General features: G+C 38.3%; 1 protein-coding gene across 5 annotated transcripts in view; it reads left to right on the top strand.

Annotated features, from left to right (window-relative positions):
- ABCA9 (ATP binding cassette subfamily A member 9) overlaps positions 1-12,203 on the top strand; it is a 78,947-nt gene that overhangs the window by 20,605 nt on the left and 46,139 nt on the right. For 3 of the 5 annotated variants that reach the window (XM_049859328.1, XM_049859327.1, XM_049859329.1), the window contains 10 exons: positions 180-321; positions 875-1,060; positions 2,121-2,268; positions 3,302-3,470; positions 5,709-5,767; positions 9,169-9,279; positions 10,107-10,282; positions 10,509-10,628; positions 10,843-10,981; positions 11,691-11,781. In XM_049859328.1, coding sequence (XP_049715285.1) covers positions 180-321; positions 875-1,060; positions 2,121-2,268; positions 3,302-3,470; positions 5,709-5,767; positions 9,169-9,279; positions 10,107-10,282; positions 10,509-10,628; positions 10,843-10,981; positions 11,691-11,781 — 1,341 coding nt within the window. Of the gene's footprint in view, positions 1-179; positions 322-874; positions 1,061-1,839; positions 1,934-2,120; positions 2,269-3,301; positions 3,471-5,708; positions 5,768-9,168; positions 9,280-10,106; positions 10,283-10,508; positions 10,629-10,842; positions 10,982-11,690; positions 11,782-12,203 lie in introns of those variants that run through there. The other 2 variants (XM_049859330.1, XM_049859331.1) reach the window with 2 other exon arrangements.

Raw genomic sequence — 12,203 nt, 5'->3', positions numbered from 1 at the left:
CTCTACAGTCCCCCCAGAATATGAGCTGCAAGGTCAGGGAAGTTTTTTGCTCCTTTAGCTGTTGTATTCCCTTCACCCTTAATTCATGGTAGTCGTGACAAATTATTTGCTGACAAAAATGAATGAACGAAGTGATATAATAACAGCATGCTGAATTCCTGCTTTTGTTTCTGTGCTAGGCTCTCCTGGGGTTTGATATATGCTGGTTTCATCTTTATTATAGCCACCTTGATGGCTCTTATTGTAAAATCTGCCCAAATTGTTGTCCTGACTTCCTTCATGGTGGTCTTCATACTATTTCTCCTCTATGGCCTGTCTTTGGTGAGTTGGTGAATTTAATACCTCTTCCTCTTCTCTTCTTCTTCTTCCTGTTTTTATTCCTCTTCCTCCTCATCCTCTTTCTCTTATTCTTCTTCCTCCTCCTCTTCTTCCTTTTCTTCCTCTTCTTTCTCTTCCACCTCCTCCTCCTTCTCACTCTCACTGCCTTGACTAGGACTCTTTCCCATAGAAACGTGCTAGTTGTCTGTCACTGGGCTATGATTCTGATAACACCTCTTCTGTTTGCAGTATTTGTATGAACCAGTATCTAGAAGTGGAAAAATGGATGAACTATACTTTCGTGGAAACCCTGGTGGCATAGTGGTTAAGTGCTACAGCTGCTACCCAAGAGGCTGGCAGTTCAAATCTGCCAGGCACTCCTTGGAAACTCTGTGGGGCAGTTCTACTCTGTCTTATAGGGTCACTGTGAGTCGGAATCGACTTGACGGCAGGGGGTTTGGTTTGGTTTATATTTTCGTAATATAAAGTTCTTCTATGATGCTACCAATGATTCTCAGAGCATTATGTACCAGCTGAGGTTTTTGTCCCCTCTCAGATAACTTTAGCTTTCCTGATGAGCGTGTTGATAAAGAAACCTTCCTTTACTGGCCTGGTCATGTTCCTTCTCACTGTCTTTTGGGGGACCCTGGGATTTACTGCATTGTACAGACACCTTCCTGCATTTCTGGAGTGGACCTTATGTGTTCTTAGCCCCTTTGCCTTCACTGTTGGAATGGCCCAGGTAAGACTCAACAGAACTGTTCCATTTATTACAAAAGCTTTACAACAGATTTTCTCTGAATAATTCATGTTAGATGTTTTAAGCATTAAAATTCCCACCCACTGTTGCAAAGATAAACACTTAAGGAATAGGAGTGGTTTTATTTTTCTCTCTCAACACAATTAGTTTTCAAGCCACAAAATAAAGGATAATACTCCATTATTGATAGGGTTCAGATTCTACTTTTAATGGATTATCCCAATAAATATTTGTCTGATTTAATGCTCAGAAAACATGACCCTCAATATTATCACAAGCATTAAAAAATCAGGAATTGAGTAGAAATTGAATTTCTACCTTTAATTGTCCAGTTCTATAATTTATCATTTTCTTCTTACATGAAGCTGAACCTCCTTGCAAAATAATTAATTCTCTTTATGACATTATCAATATAAGTTAAAGGATATGCTACCTATAAGGAGCCCTGGTGGCGCAGTGGTTAAGAGCTCAGCTGCTAAACAAAAAGTGGGCAGTTCGAATCTACCAGCCACTCCCTGGAAACCCTGTGAGGCAGTTCTACTCTGTCCTATAGGGCTGCTATGTGTCAGAATCAGCTCAACCAACAGCAAAGGGTCTGGCTACCTATAAACACCTCATACCTGAGTATATTTCAGGAAATGATTATTCTTGTGTCTTTCTCAACTATTGAAGTACTTTCACTCCGCCATATTTTTATTTTCAAATAAAGGCCCCTGTCTGGAACGTCCTCCGTTTCTCCTCGTCCTAAACCTGATGAAATCCTAGGTGAGGTTCAGCGAAATAGCACTTTCCTTGAGTGTTTACTTCCTCCTAGAGGACCTACCTGCTTAGCACTCAGTACACACCTCCACCAAGGTACTTCCCAAATTGCTTTACAGTTAGATGGTTTCATTGCTATGCCTTCCAATAGGTCTGAGCATTGTAATGACAGGAATTATGTCTTATTTATCTTTTGCAACCCCAATGCTGACCAGAAATAAGATAATAATAAATCTTAGCAATATATAAATTCTTTTAAATTCGATGTATTTTTTTTTTTCAGCTTATACATTTGGACTATGATGTGAATTCTAATGCCCCTTTGGATCCTTCAAGCAACCCATACCTAATAGTAGCTACTTTTTTCATGTTGCTGTTTGATGTGCTTCTCTATATGGCATTAACGTTATATTTTGACAAAATTTTGCCCAGTAAGTAGTAGCATGATTTTATTCCAATACAGTTTCATTAATTTATTCTTCTAAATGACTGTCTACAATGTTTGAACATAAATTGAATATATAGGGGTAAAAGTATGTGTAACAAAACATTTGCCAGTTCAACAATTTTTGCATGTACAGTTCAATGACATCAAGTACACTGATCATGTTGTGCCACCATCAACACTATTCTCCCATATTATCCCACCACAATTAACAGAAACTCAGTACCACCCCTTAGCAACCTCTCCTCCTTTCCTCCTCCCTCCCACGCCTGGTAACCACTAATAAGCTCTGGTCTCTATGCATTTGTCTATTTCATATAAGTAGTATCATACAATATTTGTCCTTTTGTGACTGATTTATTTCACTCAGCATGTTTTCAAGGTTCATCCATAGTATAGCATGCTTTAGGACTTCATTTCTCTTTACGGTAAATATTCCATTGTGTGTATATAACACATTTTGTGTATATCCATTCATCTGCTGATGGGCAAGTAAGTTGTTTCCACCTTCGACTATCGTGAATAGTGCTGCAATGAACATTGGTGTAGCCTAATGGTATCGTACACTTTGTTTATAGACTCATTCTCTACAAATTTTTTTCACTATAACACCCTAGATTTTTCTTTAAAAAAAAATCTTGTAAGAGATTATGGATTAATTACACTGTCAGTGCTTGTATCAGAACTAGATGAAGAATAGCTGTACTTGACATTCAATCTTAGGAACTTCCAAGTGCTTCCCCATTTAACTCACCTGATAGACAATAGTGGGTTTTTAATCCACAATACTGTAATTGTGTGTTGAATGCACAATCTGTCCTATGGAGACACAAGGTCTTTTATTTATTGTATTCATTTCCTGGGGCTGCTGTTTGACTTTAAACAGCAGACATTTCTTCAGGTGATAATGTTTGTTTGGGTTTAACATCAAAGAGATTGCCTTAACTTGCTGCCCTAGGTAGATTATACCTCCTAAAGTGGCCACTGATCCCGTATTTAATTGCCTCCTGCTTGTGTAGATGAATATGGACATCGGCATTCTCCTTTGTTTTTCCTGAAGTCCTCTTTTTGGTTTCAACACCAAAGGGCTAATCACGTGGCTCTTGAGAACGAAATAGATTTTGATCCTTCGTCTAACAACTCTTTTGAGCCAGTGTCGCCAGAATTCCATGGGAAAGAAGCCATCAGGTAATAAATTACATGGGAGAGCAGATGGAGAACAGGTCAGAGGCAGGGATCTAATCAAGCAAAAAACCGATATGAGTAGAGACTTCTTTCTGTGCCCCTTTAAACCCTGACACCCAGACTGCCCCACTCATGAGGGGTTATACTCACTCTTAATAACACTCTGCTTTTTTGCATTCACCATTTACATTACTTAATGGAGCGACAACTGTCCATGAATAAACAATTTTCATGTTTCTACTCTCCTTATTATCTCGTTTCTCTTCTTCATGCTTTGCTTCCCCTTCTACTGGCCTCCCTCTTTATGATACACTCAGCCATCACTTCCTTTTTTATTCTCACCCCTTTTTCTTGTAATTCACTTTGTTTCATCTTCCATCTCTGTCCAGTAAGATGAGGAGGAAGAAACAGGTAATGCAGAGAAGGAGAAAGAGAGATATCTCAAAGAGTTAGGAAGGAAACACAGAGAGTTAGGGTGCTGGTGCCATGTGTATCTTCCCTTTGAGGTGACATACATGTCTCATTCAACACCAGTTACCTTGATTTCCAAACATCTAGAAATTCCTAAATTCCCTAGATTGTTGCTCAAGTTTTGCCCATTACTCAGTGTTGCACTTGGCTTACCCCTTCAATAAAACCTTTCCATATCCCCCTCCTTCACTAATCTTTATTAACTCTGAATATTTATGATACAGCCTCTAAATATTATCTTTAAGAACATGGTCCAATATGAATAGACAACAAACAGTGGCATTCTCTCATTCCTGATGCCTTAGGGCTGTATTTCAAGAATTGGGATCTCCCTACAAGCTGGAGCTCTAACTTCTGTGTCCTTCCCCATGCCTAGGCCAGAATCAGGTGCTAGCAGAGCAGTCACACAGTAAGCCCTGAATGCAAGAGAAGGCATTTTGACTTTGGCAAGGAGAAGGGTAATGAAGATTTATGAATTATAGGTAAAAAGATTAACCCTATGCTGTAGGAAAGTAATCTGCCAGCAATGGGAGGCGGTGTTGGAAGCAGAGATTCTCAAGTAGCTGATGGTTGGAATTATCTAGAAGGTTGTATCTATGGCATGGCAACCCAAGACTGCCTGTTCTGCTTCACTGCTGTGGCATGTACTGTGTCCAGGGGGCCAACATCTGGCACCCTAAGGCTCTGGATTACTCTGTACCAGGCTCATAATCACCTGTCAGTATAAAGGATGAAAACAAAATGTTATTTAAGATGCATTATTATACCAGCTAGCAAGTAGGTCCTACCCAATCTAGAAACTACTACTTAAGCACCAAGGCCAAATTTCGTTAAAACATATGGGAAAAAAAGCCATCATTTGTGTTGCTTACATGGAAGGAAGTAATAAAACAAGCTAATATCTATTATTGCCTTAAAAAAAAAAAAAAAACTGGCAAACAGGCTAGGAAAAGCCAAGCAACTCGCCTGAGTTCACATGGTTTAGGAAGAAAGACAGTATTTGAACCCGTATGTACTCAATTCCAAGGCCATTTCACCTCGCTGCCCATCTTTTTCATAGTTATTTCCTCATCTAACTGGATAATACCTACCTGCTTGTTTGTTGTGATGATATAAGAAAATAATGCAAATAAAATGTCTACCACAGGGCCTGGCTTATTGTGGTAGTAGGCGAGATACATTAATATATTTGAAATCTTTTTCTCCATGATCACTCTTTTCCTTATCTTCCCCTTCCTCTCTCATCATTGGGGATTCACCATGTTTAAAGCATTGTGCATGTTCACATTTTATCTTATTTACAAGTTAACTGTATGAGATTGTTAATATTATCATTCCCATTTTGCTGCTGAAGAATTGAACTCACTGAGGTTTGGGTCCATAGCTCTTGGTAAACCGAGCATAACTGGGGCCTGACCCAGAATGGCCTGACTCCAAAGCCATAATTTTTCTTTTAGCATAAGAAGCTCCTCTTCTTATCTCCACCATAGTATCTCCAAACCACTGGTTTTGTCTCCAGTTTTTCTCTCCCTCAGCCATTTATCAGAAGCGTTAGGGAATATTTCCATAGGCTAGCTGCTACCACATAGTGTAGCGTCGTCAATTTATGATGATTAAGCAAGTTGCTTTAATGAGATGTCCTACATGTTTCTGCCAGTCACCTGTGCCTATGTGAAGGAAAAGACCTCTAGCCTCAAACACTTGATGTATCTCCCCCCCCCAACACCTGCACTGTTTCCTCAAAACATTTCTTTTCTTTTTTTTTTACAGAATCAAAAATCTTACAAAAGCATATAAAGGAAAGCATGAAAAAGTAGATGCTTTGAAAGGTAAAGAAATAACATTATATTTTAGATGGCTTTTAAATTTAGTGACTATTCCTCATTTGCTGATGTGGCACAACTCAAAATGAGAAGAAACAGCTGCAAACATCCATTAATAATCGAAACTTGGAGTGTACGAAGTATGAATCTAGGAAAACTGAAAACTGTCAAAATGAAATGGAACACATAAAGATCGATATCCTAGGCATTAGTGAGCTGAAATGGACTGGTATTGGTCATTCTGAATCAGACAATCATATGGTCTACTGTGCCGAGAACAACAACTTGAAGAGGAATGGCAGTGTATTCATTGTCAAAGAGAAATTTCAAGATCTATCCTGAAGCACAATACTGTCAGTGATAGGATAATATCCATACACCTACAAGGAAGACCAGTTAATATGACTATTATTCAAATTTACACAGCAACCACTAAGGCCAAAGATGAAGAAATTGAAGATTTTTACCAATTTCTGCAGTCTGAAATTGATCAAACATGAAATCAAGATGCACTGATAATTACTGGTGATTGGAATGCAAAGTTGGAAACAAAAAAGGACAAGTAGTTGAAAAATGTGACCTTGGTGATAGAAATGATGCCAGATATTGAATGTTTGAATTTTGCAAGACCAACAACTTCTTCATTGCAAATACCTTTTACTATACACATGGACTTAGGCAGATGGAAAACATAGAAATCAAATCGACTACATCTGTGGAAAGAAATGATGGAAAAGCTCAATATCATCAGTCAAAACAAGGCCAGGGGCTGACTGCAGATCAGACCAATTACTCATATGCAAGTTCAAGTCAAAACTGAAGAAAATTAGAACAAGTCCACGAAAGCCAGAGTATGACCTTGCATATATCCCATCTGAACTTAGAGACCATCTCAAGAATAGATTTGACAAGTTGAAAACTAATTATCGAAGAGCAGAAGAGTTGTGGAATGACATCAAGGACATCATACATGAAGAAAGCAAGAGGTCATTAAAAAGACAGGAGAGAAAGAAAAGACCTAAATGGATGTCAGAAGAGACTCTGAAACTTGCTCTTGAACATCGACTAGCTAAAGCAAAAGGAAAAAATGATGAAAAAGCTGAACAGAAGATTTCAAAGCGTGGCTCAAGAAGACAAAGTAAAGTATTATGGATGACACGTGCAAAGAGCTGGAGATAGAAAACCACAAGGGAAAAACACACTCAGCATTTCTAAAGCTGAAAGACCTGAAGAAAAAATTCAAGCCTCGAGTTGCAATACTGAAGGATTCTATGGGGAAAATGTTAAATGATTCAGGAAGTACCAAAAAAAAAAAAGATGGAAGAAATACACAGAGTCACTATACCAAAAAGAATTTGTCGACATTGAACCATTTCAGGAGGTAACATATGATCAGGAACCGATGGTACTCATGTGAAAGTCCAAGCTGCAATAAAGCCATTGGCAAAAAACAAAGTTCAGGGAATTGATGGAATACCAATTGAGATGTTTCAGCAAAGGAATGTAGCACTGAAAGTGTTCACTCGTCTATGCCAAGAAATTTGGAAGACAGGTACCTGGCCAACCAACTGGAAAAGATCCATATTTATGCCTATTCCCAAGGAAGGTGATCCAACCGAATGCGGAAATTATCAAACAATATCATTAATATCACATGCAAGCAAAATTTTGCTGAAGATCATTCAAAAGTGGCTGCACCACTCTATCCAGAGGGAACTGCCAGAAATTCAAACCAGATTTAGAAGAGGACGTGAAACCAGGGATATCATAGCTGATGTCAGATGGATTCTGGTTGAAAGCAGAGAATACCAGAAAGATGTTTACCTATGTTTTATTGACTATGCTAAGGCATTCGGCTGTGTGAATCATAACAAATTATGGAGAACATTGCAGAGAATGGGAATTCTGGAACACTTAATTGCACTCTTGAGAAATCTGTACATGGATCAAGAGGCAGTCGTTCAAACAGAACAAGGGGATGCTACATGGTTGAAAGTCAGGAAAGGTATGTGTCCAGGTTGTATACGCTTTCACCATACCTGTTCAATCTGTATGCCAAGTAAATAATCCAAGAAGCTGGACTATATGAAGAAGAATGGGGCATCAGGATTGGAGGAAGGCTCATTAACAACCTGCGTTGTGCAGATAACATCACTTTGTTTGCTGAGAGTGAAGAGGATTTGAAGTACTTCCTGATGAAGATCAAAGACCACAGCCTTCAGTATGGATTTTACTTCAACATAAAGAAAATAAAAATCCTCACAACTGGACCAATAAGCAAAGTCATGATAAATGGAGAAAAGTTTGAAGTTGTCAAGGATTTCATTTTACTTGGATCCACAATCAACACCCATGGAAGCAGCAATCAAGAAATCAAAAGAAGCATTGCATTGGGCAAATCTGCTGCAAAAGACCTCTTTAAAGTGTTGAGGACTAAGGTGTGCCTGACCCAAGCCATGATGTTTTCAATTGCCTCATATGCATGCTAAAGCTTGACAATAAATAAGGAAAACCGAAGAAGAATTGACACCTTTCAAATTGTGGTGTTGGCAAAGAATGTTGAATTTACCATGGAATGCCAAAAGAATGAACAAATCTCTCTTGGAAGAAATACAACCAGAATGCTCCTTAAAAGCAAGGATGGCAAGACTATGTCTCACGTACTTTGGACATGTTATCAGGAGGGACTAGTCCCTGCAGAAGGACATCATATTTGGTAAAGTAGAGAGTCAGTGAAAAAGAGGAAGACCTTCAAGGAGATGGATTGACACAGGGGCCGCAACAATGGGCTCTAGCATAGCAACAATTGTGAGGATGGCGCAGGACCGGGCAGTGTTTTGTTCTGTTGTTCATAGGGTCGCTATGAGTTGAAATCAACTAGATGGCACCGAACAACAACCTAACAACCTCACTGTAGAGTGGCTTGGTAAGGATTAAGAACAGATTTCCAGATAATATGGCTATGTTTTCTTTGAACTCATTACGTTTCCTTTCAAGTAAGTTAAAACCCATGTAAGAAATTTAGAAAATCAGGGGTACCATTCGGAAACTTATGGGTTTGAAAGATACATGATAGCTCCCTGAAATTCTTTTACTGTCAGCTCATAATATCCTCTAATTCTAAAACTATCTTTATTAAGGTCTGTCTTTTAAGATAAAACCTCTTTTATCCAATAAATTGTTAATCACATAGGCGATGTACAACTGTTAAAGTGTGTATCACATGAGGTACAATTTTAAAAGAAGGAATTTTGAGATGGATTTTATGTTGACTATTGCTAGCCAAAGATATTCATACTGTAAGACATTATAAAAGTTTCAGAGAACGTAAAGCTAGTAAGTTTTAAGTATGTCTATGTGTATGTGTGTGTATATATATATATAATTTTTTTTTTAAATAATGCCAGGTCTGACATTTGATGTATATGAAGGCCAGATCACTGCCTTCCTTGGTCACAGTGGAGCTGGAAAAACCACGCTGTTAAATGTGCTCAGTGGGCTCTCGGTTCCAACATCAGGTGAGAGACTAATGATCCAAAGACAAGTACAGGGGCAAACCAATCAACAGTTCATTTCCATTAACTATTAATCATCCCCAGGTATTTACGACAGAAGTTTGAGGAATTTCTTTAAGTTATTCTTTTATATAATTCTCCTTCTGTGGGAAAATGTTGTTCGTGATTTAAATATTTCATGATACTAGCTGTTAAAAACAGTAAGACTTTGGCAATTAAAGACATCGACTATTCATTAAGAGTGAGAGAGGGAGCGATTTGCAAATGGACAGTCAGTTTTAGAGAAACTGCTGCGAGTATTGCAACACGTTTTTTTGTTTCTATGCCACTTACAATCTTGTGATAAAAGAAGGCACAGTTGGTTCTTTGAAGGTTATGCAGTAGTGCAGAAGAACAAGCCACACGGACCTAGAGATACAGGTCTTGGGGAAAAGAAACTTTTAGGATACATATCTACCGCCTGTTACTTCAAAGTGAGCATGGTCCTTGGGAAGCTAGAAGGGGCATCTTGAGGGATTAATGAGATTGGTTTGCAGGAGTGCAGTTAATGATAAAACACTTAGAAGTCTCGGAGGGTGGTCCAGGCTTATGTGGGAATTGTTTAATTTTAGCATAGCTTTATGCTTCTTAGGTTACTAAATAGTATTCCAGCTGAAACAGATGTTATTGTGAACGTTACTTTGAAGTTTTTAATTGGTCAGTTGTGTATTCATTACTGGCAAATATATTTAAACAAATCTGGTGATTGACTTAAATTATTTTCCATTTTAAAACGTCTTAAATGAAGCTTGATGCATCATCCTGATGCTAACTCTCCCTTCTGCATACAGGTTCCGTCACCATCTATAATCGCACACTTTCAGAAATGGCTGACTTGGAAAGCGTCATCAAGCTGACTGGAGTGTGTCCACAATCCAACGTGCACTTTGGCATTCTCACAGTGAAAGAAAATCTCAGGCTGTTTGCAAAAATAAGAGGCATTCAGCCACAGGAAGTGGATAGAGAGGTACATGAAGACGTTAAAAAAAATTTTTTTTTTTAGAAGTCGCCAAACCATGAAAATGAAATTCTTTGTCTAGAAAATTCTTAAGTATTTGTGTTAAATAATTTCTACATGATTCGTTGTCTAAAGGCTAGGCAAAAAGTCCTTTTGTAAAGTAAAAGGGCCAAATGACAGTGTTTTAAAAATGAACATTTAAGGGGTTTGGACCAAGCGTTTTTTATTCCATTAGGTACGACGAGTTTTACTGGACTTGGAGATGGAAAATACTCAAGACATCCTTGCTCAAAATTTAAGTGGTAGACAAAAAAGAAAACTAACCTTTGGGATTGCCATTTTAGGAGATCCTCAGGTAAGTAGGACTAAAATCGCTGGTGAAATCAGATCGAAGACTACAAGAATATTGTTTTAGATCAAAATTCACAAATGATAGATATAGGAGAACTTTTACAGTGAAGCATTCAGTACTGAAATATTTCTCCCAAATACTCTTATAAATTGATTACTTTTTAAAGGAATATTGCCCCAAAGAGGAAAGTTATTTTATGTGCTTTCCCACTGTGCAGATTTTATTATTGGATGAACCGACTGCTGGATTGGATCCCCTTTCAAGGCACAGAATATGGAACCTCCTGAAGGAGCGAAAATCAGATCACGTAATCCTCTTCAGCACCCAGTTCATGGATGAGGCTGACATCCTGGCTGGTGATTGTTGGTTTTCTTCCATGTATCTTAGTGAGGAATTAGGGGCACATGTGGGATATGCATAGATATGTCCACACATTTCCCTGCTGAGTGCCTTGCACCAAGACGGGAGAATCTTGTTCCCACCCATTTGAGCGTCTGCATCCCAAAGTGCTCTATCCCATGGAAGTATTCTGATTCCATTGCAAGGCAACCCAGCGATTGTAAAATATATGCCATATTCTCAAGGAGATATTAAGTTTTGTTCATTTTAGATGTCAGATAATTTAAAACAATTAAATCCTTTTGATGCATGCTAATTTTAAAAAATATACACTGATTCTGACTCATGGTGGCCCCATGTGTGTCAAAAAGGAACTATGCTCTATAAGGTTTTCAGTGACTGATTTTTCAGAAGCAGGTCATTAAGACTTTCTTCCGAGGTCCCTCTGGGTGGACTCAAACTTCCGACCGTGTGGTTAGCAGCCAAATGCATTAACCGTTTGCACCGCACAGGGACTCCCTACTAGACAATAAACTAACATATTTTAACCATTTTAGTTTTTGCATGGCAAAGAAAGTGGCTTACATACAACTGGAGGTAGAATGCATGCATTTTATTGAGTCATGTTCCTAAAATATATTGTTTAGTAATGAATCTGCTCTGCCTTTTATAAATAGTGAAGGAATAGCTCCTTACTACAATTTCTTGTTTATACTTTCTACTTAGATCGGAAGGTGTTCATATCCAATGGGAGCCTGAAATGTGCAGGCTCTTCTCTATTCCTGAAGAAGAAATGGGGCATTGGCTACCATTTAAGGTACAGCCCTTAATGTCGAAGACACTTTGGAACATGTTGGAAATGTTGGAAACCTGTGATATCAGTATTAGCCTGTCAAAGTAGGCCATACAACTATGTTCGTTTCAAGATAACTGTGCTACAACTAAGCTATAACTCCTCTCTTTTTTAGACAGAATTTAGAATAGGTGAGTGTGTATACGATGACAATATAAAGATGATTAGACTAAATTTAATTAAAATTTTTGGAAAATATTTTTACAACATGTCGCTTGCTAAGAACAATTTAAGATATTATTGCATTGGGAAATCTGCTACAAAAGACCTCTTTAAACTCTTGAAAAGCAAAGATGTCACCTGGAAGACTAAGTTTTGCCTGATCCAAGCCATGGTGTTTTCAATCTTATATGCATGCGAAAGCTGGATAATGCATAAGGGAGACC

Source organism: Elephas maximus, chromosome 19 (assembly GCF_024166365.1).
Source record: "Elephas maximus indicus isolate mEleMax1 chromosome 19, mEleMax1 primary haplotype, whole genome shotgun sequence".
Lineage (NCBI taxonomy): Eukaryota > Metazoa > Chordata > Mammalia > Proboscidea > Elephantidae > Elephas > Elephas maximus.
This window is presented reverse-complemented; position numbering and strand designations above follow the sequence as displayed.